The sequence below is a fragment of the Symphalangus syndactylus genome, chromosome 17, assembly GCF_028878055.3.
Source record: "Symphalangus syndactylus isolate Jambi chromosome 17, NHGRI_mSymSyn1-v2.1_pri, whole genome shotgun sequence".
In the NCBI taxonomy this organism is placed as follows: Eukaryota; Metazoa; Chordata; class Mammalia; order Primates; family Hylobatidae; genus Symphalangus; species Symphalangus syndactylus.
Genome location: NC_072439.2, coordinates 74,413,358 through 74,438,563, shown reverse-complemented (window position 1 = coordinate 74,438,563; position 25,206 = coordinate 74,413,358). Strand labels below are relative to the sequence as shown.

At 35.6% G+C, this 25,206-nt stretch overlaps 1 protein-coding gene and 1 non-coding gene across 17 annotated transcripts in view; one reads left to right on the top strand and one right to left on the bottom strand.

The window, feature by feature from the left end:
* Positions 1–25,206, bottom strand: part of ECT2 (epithelial cell transforming 2) — a 69,528-nt gene that overhangs the window by 26,485 nt on the left and 17,837 nt on the right. For all 16 annotated transcript variants that reach the window (XM_063621682.1, XM_063621684.1, XM_063621676.1 and 13 more), the window contains 6 exons: positions 24,143–24,279; positions 18,975–19,094; positions 13,082–13,150; positions 11,374–11,484; positions 10,476–10,572; positions 8,706–8,787 (listed from right to left, as the gene is read on the bottom strand). In XM_063621682.1, the coding sequence (XP_063477752.1) occupies positions 8,706–8,787; positions 10,476–10,572; positions 11,374–11,484; positions 13,082–13,150; positions 18,975–19,094; positions 24,143–24,279 (616 nt within the window). The remainder of the gene's footprint in view (positions 1–8,705; positions 8,788–10,475; positions 10,573–11,373; positions 11,485–13,081; positions 13,151–18,974; positions 19,095–24,142; positions 24,280–25,206) is intronic.
* On the top strand, positions 21,583–21,711 carry LOC134733379 (small nucleolar RNA SNORA72). Its single transcript, XR_010116825.1, has one exon. It is a non-coding gene; the product is annotated as a small nucleolar RNA SNORA72 (small nucleolar RNA).

The following is a 25,206-nucleotide window of genomic DNA, read 5'->3' as shown; positions in this document are numbered from 1 at the left end:
GAGGTCAGGAATTCGAGATCAGCCTGGCCAACATGCTAAAACCCCATCTCTACTAAAAAAATATTAGCCAGGCGTGATGGTGCGCACCTGTAGTCCCAGCTACTCTCGGGAGGCTGATGCTGGGGAATCACTTGAACCCAGGAGGTGGAGACTGCAGTGAGCCGAGACCGTGCCACTGCACTCCAGTCTGGGTGACAGTGAGACTCCGTTTCAAAAAATAATAATAATAATATTGCTAAGATAATACTCCTCAAATTGATGTACAAATTCAATAAAATTCCTATACACATTCCCCACAGTTTTGTTGTTGTTGTTTTTTTCGGAAACTGACAAGATGCTCCTAAAAGCCACATGCCAAATTTATGGAACTCAGAATAGCGAAACCAATTTTGAAAAAGAACAAAGTTGGAAGACACATACTTCCCAATTTCAAAACTTAAAGTACTGTAATCAAGGCAGTGTGGTACTGGAATAAGCACAGACATACAGATCAATGAAGCAGAATTGAGAGTAAAGAAATAAACCATTACATTTATGGTCAGCTGATTTTCAGCAATGGTACAAAAGCAATTCAGTGGAGAAAGGATACTCTTTGCGACAAACACTGCTAGAATAGATTTCCATATTTTAAAAAATGAACTTCAATCTATACCACGCCCCATATACAAAAATTAACTCAAAATGGATCATAGACCTAAATGATCTTTTTACGTAAAGACTAATACCACAAACATTCTTAAAGAAAATAAGAAAAAAATCCTTGTGACCTTGGGTTAGACAAATATTTCTTAGATAAAACTATAAAAGCACAATCCATTAAAATAAAATTTGCTAAATTAGACTTAAAAATCTAGAACTCTTATTTTTTCAAGAAATTGTCAAAAGAAAAAAACAAGCCAGAAACTAGGAGAAAATATTTGCAAATCATATATCTTTTTTTTAAAAAAAAGCCTTTTAACTCAAATATATAAAGAACTCTCAAAATTCAATTACAAAAAAACCACAATTTTTTTTCAAATAGACAAAAGATTTGAACAGGCATATCACCAAAGAAAGCAATATGACAGCAAATAATCACATGAAAAGACATTTAACATCATTTGTCATGCAAATGCAAATCAAAAGCACCAGGAAAGACAACCAAACATCTATTAGAATGTCACAAATTAAAATGACTGGCCAGGTCGGGTGTGGTGGCTCATGCCTGTAATCCCAGCACTTTGGAAGGCTGATGTGGGTGGATTGCTTGAGTTCAGGAGTTCAAGACCAGACTGGCCAACATGGTGAAACTCCGTCTCTACTAAAAATACTAAAATTAGCTGGGCATGGTGGCGGGTGCTTGTAATCTCAACTACTCGGGAGGCTGAGGCAGGAGAATTGCTTGAACCTGAGAGGCGGAGGTTGCAGTGAGCAGAGATCCTGCCACTGCACTCCAGTCTGGGCAACAGAGTAAGACTCCATCTTAAAAAGTAAGAATAAAAAAGTAAAAAATAGGCTGGGCACGGTGGCTCATGCCTGTAATCCCAGCACTTTGGCAGGCAGATTATGAGGTCAGCAGATCGAGGCCACCTTGGCCAACGTGGTGAAACCCTGTCTCTACTAAAAATACAAAAATTAGCTGGGAGTGATAGCACGTGCCTGTAATCCCAGCTACTCGGAGGCTGAAGCAGGAGAATTGCTTGAACCAGGGAGTCAGAGGTTGCAGTGAGCAGAGATCGCACCCCTGCACTGCAGCCTGGAGATAGAGTGAGACTCCGTCTCAAAAATAAATAAATAAAAATAAATAAATAAAAATAAATAAAAAATGAAATCACTGACCATACCAATTGTTGGTAAGGATGTGGAAACTCTGGAACACCACACGCTGTTGGTGGAAATGCAAAATAATACAACTGTCTTGCCAACAGTTTGGCAGTTTCTTAGAAATGCATATACCTTGCTGGGTGCAGTAGCTCCACCTGTAATTCCAGCACTTTGGGAGGCTGAGGCAGGCAGATTGCTTGACTCCAGGAGTTTGAGACCAGCCTGGACAACATAGTGAAATCCTGTCTCCACAAAAAATAGAAAAAAGTAGCCAGGCATGGTAGCACTGCACCTGTAGTCCTAGCTACTCAAAAGGCTAAGGTGGGACGATCATTTGGGCCTGGGAGGTGGAGGTTATAGTGAGCCAACATGACACCACCACATTCCAGCCTGGATCACAGAATGAGATACCACCCCCTCCACCAAAAAAAAAAAAAGGAAAAATCTACTATCTGACCTACCATTCCTATTCCTAGGAATTTATTCAAGAGAAATGAAGGCATATGTCTATACAAGCTTGTTCACAAATTTTCACAGCAGCTTTACTTGGAATAGCCAAGAACTGGAAACAACCAAAATGCCATCAACATGAAAATGGATGAACTGTGATATAGCCATACAATGGAAAATAAAAGTAAATTAACTATTGAAATAAGCAACAATAAGGACTAATCTCAAAGTAATTATGCTGAGTTAAAAAAAAAAAAAAGCCAGACAAAAGATTCCATGTACTTAAAATCGTAGAAAGTGCATATAGGCATACCTCGCTTTATTGTGCTTTACTTTATTGTGCTTCACATATAGTGTTTCTTTGTTGTTGCTGTTGTTGTTGTTTCACAGATTGAACGTTTGTAAGCAACCCTGTGTCAAGTAAGTCTATCATGTCATTCTTCTAACAGTACGTGCTTACTTCGTGTCTCTATCACATTTTGCTATTTCTCTCAATACTTCAAACTTTCTCATTATTTTATCTGTTATGATGAGCTGTGATCAGTGATCTTTGATGTTACTATTGTAATTGTTTTGGGACACCACCACCAATGCCCATATGAGACATCAAACCTAATCGATAAGTGTGTGTGTGTTCTGAATGCTCCACCAACTAGCCATTCCCCTATCGCTCTCTCTCCTCTTGCTTCTCCATTCCCTGAGATACAACAATATTTAAATTAATAACCAACCCTACAAAGTCCTCTATTTAAGTGAAAGGAGGAGTCACACATTTCTCACTTCAAACCAAAAGCTAGAAATGACTGAGTTTAGTAAGAGAAGCAAGTTGAAAACAGAGATAGTCCTAAAGCTAAGCCTCTTGCACCAAACAGCCAAACTATGAATGCAAAAGAAAAGTTCTTGAAGAAAAATGAAAAGTGTTACTCCAGTGACATGAATAATAAGTAAAACAACCTTAATACTGATATGGAGAATGTCTGAGTGGTCCAGACAGAAAATCAGACCAGCCTTAGCAATCCAGAACAAGCCCCTGTCTAATTCAGACCAAGTTCTTAACTCTCTTCAATTCTGCAAAAGCTGAGAGAGGTAAGAAAGCTGCAGAAGAAAAGTTTGAAGTTAGCACAGTTGGTTCGTGGAAGTTTAAGAAGCCATTTCTGTAACATAAAAGTACAAGGTGAAGCAGCAAGTGCTAATGGAGAAGCTACAGCAAGTTATCCAGAAAATCTAAATAAGATAATTGAAGAAGGTGGCTATACTAAACAACAGATTTTCAGTGTAGACAAAACAGCCTTCCAGTAGAAGGTGCTTTCTAGGACTTTCACAGCTAGAGAGAAGTCAATGCCTGGTTTCAGAGCTTCAAAGGACAGGCTGACTCTTTCGTTAGGGGCTAATGCAGCTGGTGACTGACTATGTTGAAGCCAATGATCACTGACCATTCTGAAAATCCTAGGGCCCTTACGAATTATGCTAAATCGACTCTGCCCGTGCTCTATAAATGAAACAACAAAGCATGGATGACAGCACATCACCATGGTTTACTAATTTTTTTCTTGAGACAAGAGTCTTGTTCTGTCATCCAGGCTGGAGTGCAGTGGCACAATTTTGGTTCACTGCAACATCCAGCTACTGGATTCAAGCAACTCTCATACGTCAGCCACTAAGTAGCTGGGATTACAGGTGTGCATCATCACACCCAGCTAATTTTTGTACTTTTAGTACAGATGGGGTTTTGCCATGTTGGTCAGGCTGGTCTAAAACTCCCAGCCTCAAGTGATCTGCCCACCTTGGCCTCCCAAAGTGCTGAGATTACTGGCATGAGCCACCACACCTGGCCCTACTAAATCTTTTAAGCCCACTCTTGAGACCTACTGCTCAGAAAAATGTTCCTTTCAAAAGATTACTGCTTATTGACAATATACCTGGTCATCCAAGAGCTCTGATGGAGATGTACAAGGAGACTAATTTTGTTTTCATGCCTGCTAGCTCAACATCCAATTCTGCAGCCCATGAATCAAGGAGTAATTTCAATTTTCAAGTCTTATTAGCTAAGAAACACATTTCATAAGGCTATAGCTGCCACAGATAGAACAGATCCATCAGAAGAATCACAAGAATCACGAAGTCAATTGAAAACCTACGGCCGGGCACGGTGGCTCACGCTTGTAATCCCAGCACTTTGGGAGGCCGAGGCGGGCGGATCACGAGGTCAGGAGATCGAGACCATCCTGGCTAACACAGTGAAACCCCGTCTCTACTAAAAATACAAAAAATTAGTCGGGTGTGGTGGCGGGCGCCTGTAGTCCCAGCTACTCGGAGAGGCTGAGGCAGGAGAATGGCATGAACCCGGGAGGTGGAGCTTGCAGTGAGCAGAGATTGCGCCACTGCACTCCAGCCTGGGCGACAGAGCAAGACTCCGTCTCAAAAAAAAAAAAAAAAAGAAAAAAGAAAATCTACTGATGATGTCCAAAAGAGCAAAGAATATTTTTCCAAGTAGAAGTGAGCAATGGGACATTTTAGTGCCAGGCTGCAGTAGACAGCCATAACAAAACCTCTCTTTTATTTTCTTTTCATAAGTAAAACACTAGACTTTAGATTCAGCTGAGATGTGGTGTGTTACAAAGCAGGACTTTCCTACAGGGGTTACAGAGGCTAGTCTTTCTTCCCTTGGTAGGAATGGCCTGAGCCATGTTGTGGGGCAGGCCACTGATTTGTATGCTGTATCATTAGACGGCATCAGCCAATTATCTTTTGCAGTTTCTGTTAAACTTGAACTGACAAAAAAAGAAAGAAAAAGAAAACCTACTAGAAAGGATTCACCATCTGGGTTGCCATTTAAGACCATATGTCGGGCAGGTGAAGCTGAGCGTGAGAGGTTGAAGGCATAGGCGGAGACCTCAGGGGAGGTAACTCTCAAGGTTCAAAGAGCCTGCAGTGGTCAGCAGCAGAGAGGTGAGGGAGAAAAAACCAAAAGCCAGAGCTCAGGCCAAGAAGAAGGCACAAATAAAAATGAAAAAAAAAAAAAGAACATTTGTGAATCATGGGAGGTCAAAATATCGACATTAATAGTTTGGAAGAAGTTGATTCCAATCCTTATGGATGACTGGGAGGGGTTCAAGATTTCAGTTGCAGAGGGAATTGCAGATGTGGCAGAAATAGCAAGTGGACTACAATTTTAAGTGGAGACTAAAGATGGGACTGAATTGCTAAAATCTCATGAACAAACCAGAACAGATAAAAGAGCTGCTTCTTACATATAAGCAAAGAAAGTGGTTTCTTGAGATGGACTCTACTCCTGGTGAAGATCCTGTGAACACTGTTGAAATGACAAGAAAGGATTTAGAATAATACTACAGACACTTAGTTGATAACGTGGTGTCAAAATCTAAGAGAAGTGACCCCAACTTTGCAGTTTATTATGGGTTAAATTCTATCCAACAGCACTGCATGCTACACAGAAATCGTTCATGAAAGAAAAAGTCAACTGATATGGCCAACTTCATTGCTGTCTTATTTTAACAAAGTGTTGGCCGGCTGTGGTGGCTCATGCCTGTAATCCCAATACTTTGGGTGGCCGAGGTGAGCAATCGCTTGAGTTCAGGAGTTTTTGACCAGCCTGAGCTACATGGCAAAACCCCATCTCTACAAAAAATATAAAAGTTAGCCGGGTGTGGTGGTACACACCTGTAATCCCGGCTACTCAAGTGGATGAGGTGGGAGGAGGTGGAGGCTGCAGTGAGTTGAGACTGTGCCACTGCACTCCGGCCTGGGCGACCAGAGTGAGATCCTGTCTCAAAAACAAAAACAAAAAAAGAGAGAGAGAGAAGCAATTACCACAGCCATCCTAGCCTTCAGCAACCACGACCCTGGTAAACAGCCATCAACATCAAGGCAAGATCCCCCACTAGCAAAAAGACTGTAACTTACTGAAGGCTCAGATAATTGTTAGCTTTTTTTTTTTTTTTGAGACAGAGTCTTGCTCTGTCATCCAGGCTAGACTGCAACGGCGCAATCTCAGCTCACTGCAACCTCCACCTCCGGGTTCCAGCGATTCTCATGCCTCAGCCTCCCGAGTAGCTGGGATTACAGGCACCCACCACCATGCCCGGCTAATTTTTGTATTTTCAGTAGAGACGAGGTTTCACCATCTTGGCCAGGCTGGTCTCGAACTCCTGACCTCGTGATCCACCCGCCTCAGCCTCCCAAAGTGTTGGGATTACAGGCATGAGCCACCGCGCTCTGCCTGTTAGCATTTCTTAACAATAATTTTTCATTAAGATATGTACATTAATTTTTAAACATAATGCTACTGCACAATTCACAGGCTATAGTATAGTGTAAACGTAACTTTTATATGCCCTGAGAAATGAAAAAATTTACATGACTTGCTTTACTGGGATATTTCCTTTACTGTCATGGTCTGCAACCTAACCCACAGTATCTGGGGCATTCCTAAATTACAGTGATGGACGGTTGCCTTGGGAAGGATAAAATAGGATGGGCCAGAAAAAGAGATTACCAAGGGGCATGAGTAAATTTTGGGAATGATAGAAATGTTCTTCATCTTGATTGTGGTGATGGTTTCATGGGAGCATATGTGTGCTGAAATTAATCAAACTATATTTTAAATATGTGCAGTTTAAGGAAAAAAAGCCATATTTGAACTAAAAACATATCTATAATAAATTAATATTGAAAATCCAAGCATGTATAACTGATGTTGTTAGAATTCAATTTTAGGAGGCTTTTTTAGTTTGCTTAAATGGCAAGGACTAGTGAATTGGTGCTGTGTCATTATTTCCTATATCTGATAGGTTACAGTGGTTTTAATCAACCATAATAAGCATTAAATCTCTAGGCTAAATGTTCAAGAATCTCGAGAATTTAGATCTGGTAAAATTCTATAAGGCTTATTAATCAGCATCACAATTCGACATTAAAATATCAGGTCCTATAATTTAACATTTATTGAAAATCTATGAGAAAGGCACTTAGGGTAGGGATATACTAAAAAAGTTCTCAAGAAACTTAAATAATGTCTTACTGATTCAGCTCATTATCCCTACAGCGGCCAGCTTGACACTATTCTAAAGAAGGCAACAGGTCAAATGACTAATCTATTTGCTGCTTTTCCTTACTTACTTTATAATCTTTGCTTACCAAAATATATTGTACATAAATAACAAATAGCATAAGCCACTTGTAGAGTATTCTACACTCTAAACAGATAAATTGAGCAGGTAACAACCTCTCAATTTCTTTTATAAAAATATGAAAACAATGACTGCCTACTTCATAAAGTTTGTTGAAAAGATCAAGGTAAATAATGTGTGTCAGAGTATTTTAAACCATAAAGTGTTGAAAAATTACAGAGAATTATCATCATAATAGTCTCAATACTGTTATCCTGGTTCTAGGGGAAAATAATCAAAAGCATGATGGCTGGTTGGTGAATATACAAAATACATATGCAAAAAAGAAAACAAAACAAAAAAGTATATACACTTGGCCCTCCATATATGCAGATGCTGACTGTAGGGGACTTGAGCACCTACAGATTTTGGTATCTGAAGGAGTCTTGGGACACTTATCTACATAACCCTTTCAGCAGCAACAAAAGCTGGTAATAACTAATTTGAGCATTATTGTCTCAAATAAGAGAATGAGAGGGAGGCCTCCGCTGAATCCCCTTTCTAGAGCTAGTGAAGTTTCTCCTTAAGAGACCTTCTGGAAGTCTTTCAAGAAACTCTCATACAGAAGCACCCTGGCATCTCAGAAATCAATTAAATCTATTAAATATACTGATACATACAGTCCACTAAAAGTGCCTTCTCTGAGGCAAAACAGAAACAGCTAATGGTAAGAGAGTTTTCCACTCTGCTCCTAACAGTCAGAAGATCATTTCTGGTCAGTCCTGTTTCCAAGTTAGACCCATAGTAAGCAGCCTAAGTTTATGACCAAATTCCCCAGATCAATTTCATTAAATTTATACTTTTAATACATTTCCAACCAATCCTGCCAATTTAATTCCACAGAACTCTAGGTAGAAAACAAAAAGTTTAAAAATTAAAGTGAAAAAGTATTATAAACCTTTTCGTTTCACTGTGGTCACATTCTCAAGTTATATTTGGGCAATCCACATTAATATGAAGACAGAAACAAGCTATGACTAGAGTTATATGAAGAAAATGCCTATTAGGGAATTTGTAACATTTTCAAGTTTCTAAACTATTATTCTCTGTGCACAATAGTTTAATAGCTTCAGAAATAAATGTTTTGATTAATGAACGTATTCTTACAATATTTCATTTTAATGTGTAACTACACTATTAGAAAAATAATTTAGATATTTTACAAAAATTTGTTATTGATATTTTCCTATTTATGATTCTAGTTTTCTATCAATTCCATTCAAAATCTAAGGCACGATCAAAAATTGAAAATAATGCACTTACGTCATTACTTCCTTTAGTGATCCAATAGCTTTTTCTAAAGTGCTTTTGTCTGGATTTTCATCAGCTGTATGCTTCTTAAGATCTGTAATAATACAACGTTTTTTCCATGCATAAAAAATTCAGTGATTTCTCATCTAAGACTAAAATGCTGTCCATCTTGATACAGCTAATTTTTAAAGATAATATTCAATCCTTATTTTTTAAAAAGTTTTAAGCACTGTTCCATAAAAAGATCTCTGATTACACATCTGTTAAGGTTTCCATTTTTACTGACTAAATTTTCAGAATATGTAATCCTGATTTTCTTACACTGCTATTCCAATCCCTTCAAGTAATGCTTGGGGACTCCCAAATTCCTCCAACTCTCTCCATGGTGCTAAATGAAAACACATGATCCTCAATAAGCTCAGAAATCATAATGTATTTTGTATGTCATACTGGGGCCCATGGTTACATCACAGAGAGCATCTGGTATCTTTAAGCACAGATTTTGTTACCTTAGAGATTTATACTTAACACGTTGACTCTTCTAATCCAGGTTGTTTATTTGTATTCCCTATGCCATCCTTGGCATATGCTTATCAAATCTAGGTTTAATCTAGTACCACTGTCCACCTAATCTGTCATGTGGAATAATAGTAATAAAGCCTGGAAATCATTGTATTTGTAACATTTACGAATTTCTACAAGTACTTAAACAATAATGAAGGTATGCAAATTAGAAGAAAACCACAATGTTTTGGAAACCTGAAGTTTGTTCATATATTCTCCTTATAATTTGCAAAACAGAACAGTTTTAAATAGTGGACAAATCATTTTATAAGCCAGTAATTCTCAACTATATTAGATAACTCTAAAAAACAAAAAAATTATCAAATTTTTAGTTAGTACTATAATTCATATACTAACCAAGATTTTTACAGAAAATAACAGATTAAACAGTCACAAAATTTGCCTCCTTGTCTGCTGTACGTTATTAGTGTAGATTTAGCTTAGGAATTAAATCTTTTATTATAGACTTTTTCCTGCTTATAATTTAGTTATCCTTTTTCTTTTTTAATTATTTTTAGAGACAAGGTCCCTGAATGTTTCCCAGACTGGTCTCCAAGTCCTGGGCTTACCCTCGGTCTTCCAAAGTGCTGGGATTACAGGCTATAATTTTGTTTTCATAGTTAATTAAGAATAAAATAAAAACTGATACTGTCCTTAGCCAGCTAAATGTAACAAAATATACATATACATTTTTTACCACAGGCAAAATTTATTCATAAAAATTATCTGCTGTAAAACTCTCTTCTATTGATACCTATAGTTCAGTTCTAGAATAAATAGATATGTTTCAAGAGTATTCTGAACAACCTAAGGTCAAAAAAGGTAAGCACAAAGCCAAGTATATAGAACTTTACTAAAATTTTAAAAAGGGCTACAAAAAAGTCAGGACATACAAATTATCTTCTCCTTGTGATTCTGTGGGCAAATTTTATATGTACTTGGATGTAAAATGATTTTGAATTAGTGACACACCATGAAATATTAAGAAAACTTTTAAATCAAAAGACAAAATATATACTACTAATCAACAAAATATTTCAGGCCAGGCTGAATTTTAGTAGCACCAGTAAACTATTTTTTAAGATAATCCATAAAGCAAAACATATATAAACTTTAATGCTGAAATCTAACTCTAAAAATGAGAAGAAATTAATCTTTTTTGGAAAAAACAATTCCATTAAAATATCTGACATAGTTTGAAACAGATCAGACAAGTACCATTTAAAAGTAATGCAACACTGGGTAACCTCTGTACTGGTCGGATAAGAAGTTCAACAAGGCTCTGCCGTCCACATTCTGGTTTTGCTTGGTTTATCTGAAAAAAATGTATTCAACAATTTCAAAAAAGGTTTTCTGCAAAGATTACATGCCCTACTTTTACTGGATTACACCTTATCATTAGTGTCTGTAATACAAACTAATACAGAAGAAGTGGAATTTCTCCATGGCAGATTACTTGGCTGAATAATTTTTCAGGGCCTGAAATGTCCTCTTGGCCAGCCAGTGGTTAACATCTTACATAAAAAGTGAGTTCCTCTACACAGTCCTATATATCCCACCTTAAATTTTTCTTAAGTCTACATCATTCACAAGAAAAAGCACATTTAATAATATTAATTATGCTAATACCATAGAAAGGAACTGCTAAGAAAAAAAATCATTAAAAGCAAAACAAATCTCACTGGAAAATCACTAGGTGTTTTGAGAACTAAAATACATAAAACTTTTAAGAAAAACTTTTTGTTGAGATGGGAGTCTCATTATGTTGCTCAGGATGGTCTCAAACTCCTAGCTTCAAGCAATCCTCCCTCATCAATCTCTCGAAGTGCTAAGATTACAGGCTGACATTGGCCGGTGCACCTGGCCACAATTTAAAAAAAAAAAAAAAAGACCACATATAACATTCTTATTCACTCAGCTGCCTCCTAGCACCTAATACTGAATATATCAAACCTTCCAAAGCTAAATATCATGATCACCCATAAGTATAATTAAAATTAACAGATATTAATGGATACATTTTACTAAAGTTAAAATTTACTTCATTTTTTCATAATTGTGGTGAATTACTTCAGAAATAATTCTCAAATTTTTATTTGAAAGAAATACACATTACCTTGAGAAAAGCATGAAATCTTGGTTTCTGTTTTTCACATTTAATAATTGTTTCCTTGCTCATTTCAAAGAAGTTTACAAAGGGAGGGTAGGTTTTTACCAAATCTTTTGACTAGGAAGAAAAGGGAAAAAAACATTATTTGTTATGCATTTGTCACCCTTAGAGACAATGTAACTTAAAGTCAAATAATTAATAGTCACAGTCTGACATATTGGATGCAAAAGTTTAAAGTAAGTTTGTTCTCAAATATAGAAATTTATTTTATAAATTTCTCAGTAAAGAGTTAATTGCTAAACAAAATACATCAATTGGTATACATAGTCTAAAACATGAAGACTCAGAAAAAAAAACAAAAGATATGTTAAAGCTTATTGTACTGATACAAACATGTCTATGAGTTTAAAAAATATCAATTAAATTACAGCTGATCTATGTAGATTCCAAAAGCATGGTATTTATTCAAAAATCCAAACCACCATTAAAAGATCAGTTATATTACCCAAAAATGCAAGCAAGAAAAGGAAAACAGTGTTGGCTGATTGAGAAAATTAAAAGGTCATCAAAGAAAATCAGAAAATAATTTGTAAATTTTTAATTCTCAAACAAACTGAAAAAACACCTAAGAGATTATTTTGTAAGGAAAGAAGTTAGAGGCCTCAAAAAATAAAAGTATAAATACCAGTACTCAAGGCACTGAAACTTACAAATCCTATTTAAAGAGGTTCAAAGAAACTTCTAAATTCTATTCACAGAACCTTGCCAAAATGAATTTATGAAACTTAAGTTGCGTGGTTCTTATCCTAGTAAGAAGCAGTTCATTATGTGGTTCTTATCCTAGTAAGAGGCAGTTCATTAGAAGCCTTTAAATAGAAACAGACATGACAGCAAAAAGTGTTATCAACTAAGAAGGGAGAAAAATAAAAACTTCTTTGTACATCTGGTAGAATTCAGCAATATTCACAATAGCAAGACATGGAGTCAACCTAAGCGCCCATCAACGGTAGACTTGATAAAGAAAATGTGGTACATATACACTATGGAATGTTATGCAGCCATTAAAAAAAAAATGCGAGATCATGCCCTTTGCAGGAACATAGATGGAGCTGGAGGGCATCATCCTTAGCAAACTAACACAGCAACAGAAAACCAAACACCACATGTTCTCACTTGTAAGTGGGAGCTAAATGATAAGACATAGACACATAAGAGGGGAACAACACATACCTGGGGCCTATTGGAAGGTGGAGGGTAGGAGAAAGGAGACGAACAGGAAAAATAACTAATAGGTACCAGGCTTAACGCCTGGGTGACGAAACAATCTGTACAATTAACCCCCATGACACAATTTTACCTATATAATAAACCTGTACATGTACTCCTGAACTTAAAATGAAAATTAAATAATATATAAAATAAAAATGCAATCTGTGGCCATTTATGAAGGGCAAATAACTTGATACATACTAAAACAATTATACCACAGCATGATAATTGGCATTCTTCTAATAATCTTGGGCTATTAAAGTGTTAAATTGCATATAGAAGGCATGTTTCAGAAGACAAAGAACATTTCCAATATATTTTATAAACACAATCATGTCAAAGTTTTAAAACCTCTCACATTTAGATAGGTAAATTACATTCCTTGCCAGTCCTTGATGAGATCATATTTTAATCTGAAAACTTAAAAAAGAAATACAATACTTACATATTTCAGAAAAATGTCACCAATGCTTTTGCTCTCATCCCAATTAACTATAAGGTCTTCAAGATCATCCTGAAATAGCACAAATTGAAATATTTAAAATTAAACCTGACAGCTCCTTATACAACTTTTAATATTTCTGAGATACTCATTGGAAAGAAGCACTTTACCAAGTGTCTTAATTTGATGTGTAAAACAATGAACATCCCATTCTTTCTCTTCAACAAGGAATTAACTTTTACTACAAAGAAAACATCCTTTGAAAAACATTTTTAAAATATAAAATGTAAAGTCGATAAGCCTAACTTTCCAATATGATGTGATAACTCAATATTTTTTATTAACTATAAAGCTGATTGGTGTTATTAATTATAGAAAACTACTTTCAATCCTGCTGCTAAATCTAAGAAACTCTAAAAATGAGGTTTTTTTAATTTATTTAACATCAGTCATTAAAAACTGTAATCTCTAACAGGGGGTCAGTAAATTTAAAAGTGTGAATAAATGAGTGTGGCTGTGTTCCAATAAAACTTCTTTTAACCAAAACATGCAATGGGCTGGATTTGGCCCATGAACCACAGTTTGTTAATTCTTCATGGTCATTCTAAAATATTACTTCTTTGTAAAAACTTAGAAGAACATTTAAAAGCTTTATAATAAACAAACAAATCAGATGATAAAATGAGATGCCAAGAAATGACAGGCCCTAATTGAAATTCTAAGTGATTTTAAAGTAGACATCCATCAACAAGCTCTTATACTAAAGACTCTCTAAAGTGTCATCTAAAGTTTCAACAAAGACTCCTGGGACACCCTTTCAGTGGGATCCCTGAGATTAAAATTATTTTTGTAATACTGCTAAAGCATTATGTGACTTTTTCACTCATTCTCTCACAAGTATACAGTTGTTTTCTAGAAGCTACATGATATGTGATATTGCAACAGACTGAATGCAGAAGCAGATATGAGAATCAGTCTTCTGTTAAGCCAGACAGTAAAAAAACTACAATACTACCACTCCCCTTACGAATTATTTTTGTTTGGGAAATTATTTTTCTTAAATAATGTTACTTGTGTTACCATGTAATGAGCTATCATTTTAAGTGAATTAATATAAAATTAGATATCCCACATGCAAAAAGATGAACTTACACCCTCACCTCAAGCAAAACAATTTTTGAAGAAAACACAGAAAACAATCTTCAAAATCTTGAGTTAGAAAAAAAATTTTTTAGATATGACACTGAAATCACAGAAAAAATGAATACATGGAACTTCATCAAAATTTAAAACTTTTGTATTTCAAGAAAACTTGTATCTAGAATTTACAGAGAACCCTTACAACTCAAGAAGACAATCCAATCAAAAAACAGGCAACAGAAAGTAGCCATTTCACCAAAAATAATATACAAATGGCCAATAACCATGTGAAAAGACACTTATCATTAATCATTAGGGAAATACAATTAAAGCCACAAGAGATGTTTCCTCACCCACTAGGATGGTTATAATTTAAGAAAAAAAGATAAGTGTTTTTCAAGAATGTGGAGAAATTGGAACTCTCATTCATTACTGGTGAAAATAACAACTGATGGGTCTGAGCTTCTCAGAAGGCTGACATGGGAGGATCACTTGAGACCAGAGTTCGAGGCTGGCCTGGGCAATTTGGCAGGACCACATCTCTAAATAAATTAACTAATTAACTTCAAAATAATGGGAAAACCCTGGCATTTTCTCAAAATTTTTAAATACAAAACTACCATACAGCTCATCAATCCTACTCCTAGGTACCTACTCAAGAGAAATGAAAACATGTCCACACAGATCTGCACACCACACTCTCACAGCAGCATTATTCATAACAGCCAAAAATGGAAACAATCTAAATGTCTATCAACTGGTGAACAGACTTTTAAAAGTTAGTACAGTCATATAATGGAATATTATTTGACCAGAAAAAAAGAACTTTTAACATGCTACATTTAGATGAACTAAAAAAAAACATGCTAAGAGGAAACCATATCTAAAAGACCACATACTATATAAACATATTTACAATACTATATAGTGTATCAAATAGTATATCTATATGCTATGTATATATACATAGTATCAATGTATAACATATTAAATATATAAAATGTCCAGAAAAGGCAAAATCATAGATACAGAAAGTACATTAGTGGTTGCCTATGGCTGGGTGTAGAAATAAAGATTAATTTTAAGTAGACATCTTATTTAGGGTGGGTAGTGAAAATGTCCTAGAGTGGATGTATAGTGATGGTCGTACCACTTGGTTAAGTTATTAAAATACTGAATTGTATCATAGTTTCTTTTTTTTTTTTTTTTTTTTTGAGACAGGGTCTCACTCTTTTGCTCAGGCTGGAGTGCAGTGGCACAACTCACTGTAGCCTCAACCACCCAAGCTCAAGCAATCCTCCCACCTAAGCTTCCCAAGTAGCTGGGACTATTGGCATGTGCCACCACAGCCAGCTAACTGTTTTTTTTTTTTGCAAAAATGGGTTCTCACTATGTTGACCAGGCTGGTCTCAAACTCCTAGATTCAAGTGATATTCCTGCCTCAGCCTTCCAAAGTGCTGGGATTACAGGCAGGAGCCACCAGGCCCAGCCTGAATTGTGTATTTTAAATAGGTGAATTTAAAAACATGTAAGATGTACCTCAATAAAGCTGTTAAAAAATAATACATGTTAAGTAATATTTTAAATTTTTGAATACAGCAAATACCAATATATAAAATCCACATAAGTAAAACTTCTTCAATCTTTAAGAATGAAAAGGGATCCTAAAGACAAATAATTTAAGAATCACAGTAAAGTTCAAGAGGGAGAAAAACTACTTTCAATAGCATAAAAGTAAACTCAAAGCAAGAATATTTTAACAGCCCACACACATCAAGAACTGGGAAGATTGAACTGTTCAGAATTGCACTTGAAAGAAAAAAAAAAGAAAGAAAAATATTATAAATAAGTCTAATCTTGGGGCAATATAATGCAGTGAATTCTGGCACTGACTACTGAGGTTTAAATACTGGCTCTTGGGCTTGTTACTTCTGTGCCCTTGGACAAGTTATTTAAGCTATGTTCCTCAATTTCCTATTCTGAAAAATAAGGAAAGTAATTATTCCTACATCATAGAGGATTTTATGAGCATAACTATCTGTTAGGGATTCCTCTAAATGCTTTACAAGTATTAATTCATAAACCTGTAAAATACATAAGAACATTGCTCTAGGAAAGCAAAATCATCTTTAGGCACTCTGAAATATAGTCTGCTCTATAGAAGGTTTATTAGATGACTGCCTCTGTAAAGTTATTCTCTGTGTGTACCGGTTTCACATTTCTAAAATGTGTACCATAATACCAACTTCTTGCTCAACAGATGTGGTAATGCTCAATAGATGGTTGGCTTCATTTTAAACAGGAAAAAAAACTGCTATGTGTTACAAGGATAAAGAAAAAAACCCAAAATTTTAGACATATTTGGATAATGGAATTATGGGTATTTCTCTCCCTTTTTCCTTTTCTCTTGAGTTTTACAAATGTTTCACGGCACGTACTGGTTTCAGGTAGAAAGGAACATAAGCTTTAAAATTTTTAAATATTTGACAAACCTGAAATCAGCTAAAAAAACACAAATAGTTGCAGTGAGCTCAGATCAGGCCACTGCACTCCAGCCTAGATGATAAAAAAAAAAAGAAAAAACTGAAAAACTAATAGTTGAAGTACCATCTTACAAAAGAAGCTTAAAGAATTAAGTTACACTTGAGAAAACTAAAGGGTGACAAATTTTCAAAGCTTCACTGAATCAAAGAATATGATTTTCTAAATTAAGATTATGACTCTGCAAACATAAAATAACACATTTTGTCATAGAAGAGTGTCCAGACTAGCTAAATAACTGACACAAATTCAAATTGATCCACAAAGTTAGCGGCAAAACACCAAGATAAACACCTACTTGACAGGCCAGTCACAGTGCCTTATGCCTGTAATCCCAGCACCTTGGGAGGTCGAGGCGGGCAGATCACTTGAGGTCAGGAGTTCAAGACCAGCCTGGTCAGCATGGCAGAATCCCAGATCCACTAAATATACAAAAATTATTCAGGCATGGTGGTGCATGCCTGTAGTCCCAGCTACTCGGGAGGGTGAGGCAGGAGAATCACCTGAACCCAGGAGGCAGAGGTTGCAGTTAGCCAAGATCGCACCACTGCACTCCAGCCTGGGTGACAGCGTGAGACTCCACCTCAAAAAAAAAAAAAAAAAATCCACAAAACCTACTTGACCTTCCATTCTGCTTTTGTGCCACTCAGTAATTCTTACAAAACAAAAAATATTCCAAAAGTACTTTCCTCTTCAAAAATTCAGAATCCTAATTGGAATAGGATTAACTAGCCTGAAACTCTCTAGCTTTCTAAGCTTTTTAAACAAAGATTCCTTCAGAGTTCTCTTTAGATCTAGAAATTAACTGAAATATGATCAGCAATACTGATAAAACACAAAATACAAGCAATTGGTAAATATCATTTTTAATAATTTATAGATCTGCTTTTTTTGTTTATAATGTATACTAAAATAAAAAACAATCCTATATATTTGAAAACATCTGGTAATTCAGATTGGTTCTTTTACTGGAATGTGGCATAAACATTAATGTGAGTTATTTTGAAAAGAAAACTGATCAACTTTGCTCAAGTACTACATAGGTAAAATAAGAGGAAATAAAACTAAACTACTTACTTAAAAAGTAGTTTAAGAGTTCAGCTAAATCTGTCCAGGAATTATTTTAGTGTAAGAGATTGACACCTGGAAATCACAGGCCCTTCACCAAAGAGGACAGCATTGTCTCAATACTTTTGGCATTTACCTACCTATAAATGGAGAAGGGACTTAAATGAACTCTAAGTCCATTAGAGGTTTAGAGTTTTCAAAACAAGCCAAAGCAAAACAAAAATATACACCCCAAGAGTAAAAACAATAGGAACATAAGAAAAATAGTACTGGGAGTCACATGTCTCTACAGAATACATTTCATAAAGCCTTAATTACTTGTTTGTAGGATTAACTGAAAATAAAAAAACAGCAAACAAAGGTTAGGTGCAATGGCTCATGGCTGTAATCCTAGCATTCTGAGAGGCTAAGGCAGGAAGATCAGTTGAGTCCAGGAGTTTGAGACCAGCCTGGGCAACACAGCAAGACCCTGCCCTGTCTCTACAAAACACTTTTTTAAAAAAATTAGCCTGGCATGGCTGCATGCAACTGTAATCCCAGTTACTTCGGGAGAGGCTGAGGTGGGAGAATCACTTGAGCCCAGGAGGTCAAGGTTGCAGTAAGTCATGATCAGGCCACTGCACGCTAGCCTGGGTGACAGAGTATTCTCCATCTCGAAAAAAAAAAAAAGGCAGGGCACGGTGGCTCACACCTACGATCCCCACACTTTGGGAGGCCGGGGCGGGTGGATCACTTGAGGTCAGGAGTTCAAAACCAGCCTGGGTAGCATGACAAAACCCATCTCTACAAAAAAATATAAAAATTAGCTGGGATGGTGGCACATGCCTGTGGTCCCAGCTGCTCAGGACTTTTGGGCAGCGGGAGAATTGCTTGAGCCCAGGTGGCAGAGGTTACTGTGAGCCAAGATCACGTCAATGCACTAAAACCTGGGTGACAGAGTGAGACTGTCTCAAAAGCAAACAACAAAAGCAAACAACAAACATTATGAGGCACTGGAACAAAGAGACAAATGATTCAAAGGAACTAATAAAGGAATAAGAAGTTTTACGTACAAAACTTATTTAGCTGACCAGAAGTACCTCAAAGATCGTAATAAATATGTACAATCTGAAAAAAATTACTACCAATCTAACATATACAAATTTACCTTTATCTTAGTGTGTACATCAAAGATATCTGGGATGCTACCAAAAATAGTCTTAATCTCCTCTGGTGCAAGGATAGGTCCACCACGTTGTCCTTCCTCTTCCAATGGTATTTGAAATAACTAAATGAGAAAAAACACTAGTTTAAGTAGACTGCGTGAAAAAGAGCTAAAATATAGACAGTGATAAAGGAGACACAAGATATTAATAGAGAAGGAAGTAATAATAAAAAATACTCTCCCTAAATTTGAGACATTTTCCCCATATTTTCTATTCTATTTTATTCTATTTATGTACTCCATTTATATACCTGTGTATATGTATATACATATGCTCTTGTCATGAAATGTCATTAGAAGCAAATAAAAGTTCACACAGTTTTGCAATCAATCATTAAAATTGTTAGTATGATACAAGAGTAATTTCTACTTTTGTATTCAAGTTACTAAAGATGAAAGCAACAAGCAATCTGTTGCCTCCAGACATATTTAATATATGTGCTAAATGTTTTAAAATTGTTAGTGTAGAAGCTTGGCTTGGGGGAAAGACTGGATTTGAAGCTAGAAGATCTGTTTGTATATATGTTGCTGCTCGTATCAATCTAAAAAGTAAAAGAAAAAAAACTAAGAACTAATAAATGAGTTTGGCAAGGCCATAAGATAGAAGGTCAGTGCATGCATATGCATGCACAGACACAAATCAATTTTACTTCTATACACCAGTAACTTACAAATGGAAAATATAATTTAAATAGTATCACAATAAAAAATTAAAATACTTAAGTATAAATATAATATGTTCATGATGCTAAATACTGATGAAATAAATCAAAGACAACCTAAATAAATGTAGACAGATGGTCATGGATTGAAAGAATCAACACAGTAAGAATGTCAATTCTCCCTCAAATTGATTTATAAATTTAGCGCCAAAGTTCCAGGACTTTTTGCAGATATAGAAAACCTGATTCTAAAAATTTATATGGAAAGGCAAAGAAGCTTCTTACTACAAAGCTGTAGTGTTCTAGACTATATGGTATTCATGAGGGGAGAAACATACGTAGATCAATAAAACAGATAATTCAGAAACAAACTCATGCAAATATGGCCAAGTAATTTTAGGCAAAGGTACAAAAGCAATTCAATGCAGAAGGACAGTCTTTCAACAAATGGTATTACAATACTATCTGCCATAAGCAAAAAATGAATCACAGCCTAAATATAACACTTTATACAAAAATTAACTCAAAATGGGTCACGGACATAAACAAAAAACCTAAAACTATAAAACAGAAGAGAAAATCTTCATGACTTAAACTTAGGTAAAGCGTTCTCATATATGATATCACAATCTATGAATGAAAAAACTGTTAAATTAGACGAATAAAAATTTACTTTTCTTCAGCAAAAGACACTTGAGAGAATTAAAAAAATACACTATGAATGACAAAAAAGTATTTGCAAGTCATGTTTGACAAAGGACTAGTATCCACAATATATAAAGAATTCTCGGCCGGGCACAGTGGTTACGCATGTAATCCCAGCACTTTGAGAGGCCGAGGTGGGCGGATCGCAAGGTCGGGAGATCAAGATCATCCTGCCTAAGATGGTGAAACCCCATCTCTACTAAAAATACAAAAACAAAATTAGCCAGGTGTGGTAGCAGGTGCCTGTAGTCACAGCTACTCGGGAGGCTGAGGCAGGAGAATGGGGTGAACTTGGGAGGCACTCTGCACTCCCAGCCTGGGTGACAGAGGAAGACTCAGTCTCAAAAAAAGTAGTAATAATAATTCTCCCAGACTGGCCAACATGGTGAAACCCCATCTCTACCAAAAGATACAAAAATGAGCCAGGTGTGTTGGCACATGCCTGTAGTCCCAAGTGCTCGGGAGGCTGAGGTGGGAGAATCACTTGAACCCAGAAGGTGGAGGCTGCAGTGAGCCAAACCAAGATTGCACCACTGCACTCCAGCCTGGGCAACAAAGTGAGACCCTATCTCAAAAATTTTAAAGAAAGAATTCTCAAAACTCAAAAAGGGAACAACCCAATTTAAAAGTGGGCCAAAAATATGAACAGTTATTTCAACAAAAAAGATATACAGATGTCAAATGAAGACAATATGTTCAACATCATTAGTCAGTATGAAAATGAAAACTGAAACCACAATGAAAGATTCTATTTTTCCAATATTTCTCAAATCTATCCTCTTATCAACACTGATACTATCCTAAAAAGTTCAGATCTTCAAAATCTCTCACAACTGCTGAAATAGCCTCCAAATTGTTATCACTGATTCCCCAATTTCCCCTCTTGAATTCCTCCTTCAAAGTGAACCAAGTTACCTTTCTGAAATGCAAGTCAGATATTATTGATCTCTCATCTCATAAAAAAAGTATTCTATAGCTTAGATAACATAGCACACCACTCAAAGGCCTTCTCTAGATTGGTATAGGCCATCTCATCTCAACTTTCACTGTATCTATATGCCTACTACACCCTTGCTATTGATAATACAGAATGATCACTTGTATTGTTTACTCAGTCTCAAAGAGACTTCTCATCTATATCCTCCACTTGTACCAATCATATTCATATTTTAAAATTCACTTCATTGTGAATATTCTCACTGTTTTGATTTTATAATAGTAACAACAAGCTAAACATTCACTATATGAAGACCATGCATGTGTCTCGGACCTACCTTTCCCTAGGTCTGTTTTTATAAATGCTGGTGATAAACCAGCTCTGACTTATATGATCATTTTGTATGACCATCTAAGGGCTGTGATTCTAGGTTACCTTTAGTCAACTTTAAGGAAAATGATAGTACAGCTAATCTAATAACTTTTGCAAATAATCAGTGCTAATTTGGAAACTTCTGTCAAAAAAAGGCATTACCAAAGGGAGGAAATTTCATCTGTACCAGTTGCCATTAAATAAACTGTAAAATTACTTATTTTTCTAGGAAAAAAAAGTTCACTTCAATCATTACCTTCTGTATGAAGCTTTTTCTGATGCACAACACACAGAAAATTCCAGCCCAATACCTTCCCTAAACTAAACGAGTAGTAAAACTCTCACTTTACAAATCTAATACCTTAACTCCTTTATTATGCTGATACCTTCCATTTGGTAATTATAATTGTGTACGTTTTATCTCTTCTTCTAGTATAAAGTTCTTTAAAAAAAAAAAAATCTTTAACACTTAGCACAGTACTTTATATTAATTAGGCATCCAAGTAGTATGTGGAATAAATAAAGAAGCCTCTGGATATTCATTTAATTTTGAGGATAAGTTATAATTAAGTTATTCCAAATCCTATCCCCCCAAAAAGGAAAATATCAGTCCTAAAACAAAGTTCTTTAATGAGAATATTATCATGGGCGGGGTGCAGTGGCTCAGGCCTGTAATTACAACACATTGGGAGGCTGAGGCAGGGGGATCGCTTGAGCACAGGAGTTTGAGACCACCCTGGGCAACATAGCAAGACCCCGTCTGTACAAAAAAAAAAAGGTTTTTTTTTTTTTTTTTGAGACGGAGTCTCGCTCTGTCGCCCAGGCTGGAGTGCAGTGGCGCAATCTCGGCTCACTGCAAGCTCTGCCTCCCGGGTTCACGCCATTCTCCTGCCTCAGCCTCCTGAGTAGCTGGGACTACAGGCGCCCGCCACCGCGCCCGGCTAATTTTTTGTATTTTTAGTAGAGACGGGGTTTCACTGTGGTCTCGATCTCCTGACCTCGTGATCCGCCCGCCTCGGCCTCCCAAAGTGCTGGGATTACAGGCTTGAGCCACCGCGCCCGGCAAAAAAAAAAGGTTTTAAAGAGAGAATACCATCACGAATTTAGGCCACAATCTTTTAAACAAACCTTTGATGAGTTTATACTAAGCAAAGTGGTATGAAACTTTCTCCAGTCTAATAATTTCATGAGCTTTTTTAAAAGGAGTTTTAGTGAATTTAATTGATATGCAAATTAGAATTCTGAAACTTCAATGCATTTTACCATGGCTTGAAAGAATTTACATTTCTAAGCAATAAATGCTACTAAAGTACACGAATAGTATATGCCAAAGGGATTTTTTGCTACTCAACCACATTTTGAATCATTATAAAAACTTCAACAAGAAACTCATCTATCTAGAGTGATTTCCTTTGAGAAGGAAGAGCAAAGGTGACTTAAAATAAATCTAATACAGCAAAGAACCTCATAAAACCTTGACTGCTGCTAAACAAATAATTAACCGTGAAAAATAACCTCTATGACCATCAAGTAAGAAGTCTTTCCATGTCTTATCCATGTATTTTATCAATGGTACAAGCAACTTAAAGGCTATTAAACTGGACCTTAATGAGTTATTTTATGAATTCAAATAAAGGTCAATTAAAAACTAAACCCAAATCAGAAACTCCATATTGTTTTCTACTGAAAGATAAGCTTGGTGTTACCAACTTCATTTTCTTAACAGTATGTCAACCTATCTCTTTCATTACCTTAAACAGATTTCTTCCTTCTTTCTACAGATGCCAACATAATGGCCTATTATTGTCTTTCAGAATGTTAAATTTCAGTTTATTCCTTAATATCTTTTATAATCTCATCCTACAAGGATTCATTAGAGCTGTTTTCTTCAGAAATAACTTTATAGTACATTTTAATATTGGTAAGCAATGAGTTAACATCTATTTATGACTAACCACTGCATATTTCATAAGTCACATGAAATGATTACTGAAAAAAATTACTTATATCAACACTGTTATGCTTCATTGCTATTGTATAGGCAATGTTTTTCACATATATACAGTACTAAAAACAAAGCAATGACTCTTAGAACCCATACTTTCAGAAAAAGTTATCTATCACTTCCAAATATAAATGCAGTATCTTGACAAGGAACCTGCAAAATTCTGAATTAAACTTGATACTGAGATCATCTACTGAGTTCTGTTCTCTTTAAAGTAATTATTAAAAATGGTGCTATTCTGGATAAATAAAAGGTAATACTACAGTTATGACATTTCCCTAACAGCAGTTTTTGTCACACAATTCCATTTTTAACATCCATGTTCAAATTCTATGTTTATATAATTTTCTTGTAAGAAACAATATCACCTAGATTTTTTTACTTAGGAACACTGGAACAGAACTCATTTTCCAATCAAACTCATACTTACCTGAATAATTGTTGCCAATATATTAACATAATTACTTTCAGTTTGATAAAGCTCTTTTGCAACTTGCCACCTTGCTGACTGCTTTGAAGGAACTGGAGTGGAGTTTTTAGAAGACTTAGTACAAGACTTTGGGGTGTCTGAAACGTTAAAAGGTGGAAAGATTTAATGGAAGCCAAATATAAATACCAAACATTATGCAGACTTAACAAGATAAAAAGGAGACAAAACCTACTCTTATAAATGTACCAGCATACAAATTTCCAATAAAAAATTGTTTTCTCATAGGCTAAGGCCAGAAAAAAATAACGATCAAAAATATCACTGACTCCAGTTGGTAGGCATTCCACCAAACAGCCTGTACTCTTCAAAAATGTCAAGGTTATTAAAAACAAAGAAAGACTAAGGAACTGTTCCAGGTTAGAGAAGACTAGAGAGAGACAACCTAACAAATGTGTATCCTGGATTGGATCATAGATCAAAAAGAAAAAAACTTTTTCCTTTTGCTAAAAAGAACATTAAGACTTTTTAGGATAACTGATGAAATCTGAAGTCTACAAAATAGTTCATAGTATTAATGTTAATTTCCTTACTATAATACTGTAATAAGTAATGTAGTTATTTAAGAAATGTGTCTCTATCATAGGAAATAGACATTTAAGTACTTAGAGCTAAAGGCACATCATGTCTGCAGCTTACTCTCAAACAGTATAGATATTAAAAATACATGTGCACGTGTGTATTACATCTGTGTTTAGAAAAGGAGAGATTTTGACTGAATGAATGCTAAAGCAAACATGGCAGAATATGTCCCTTTGGGAAATCTGGGTAAAAGGTATAGGAATCTTTGTACAGCTAAAATAATAAAATAGAAAGAGGGATGTAAAAATACTTACATGTAAAAAGGAGGAAAAGGTTGTTGTGATTACACAATTACAATAACGAAAACTTGTCATATACATATGTCAAAAAGAAGTCCCCCAAAAAAACCCAATATTAACTGAAAATTATTTGTTAGTTCAAACTATCTTAACGCAATATAAAACAACCAGTACAGAGTGGAAGGA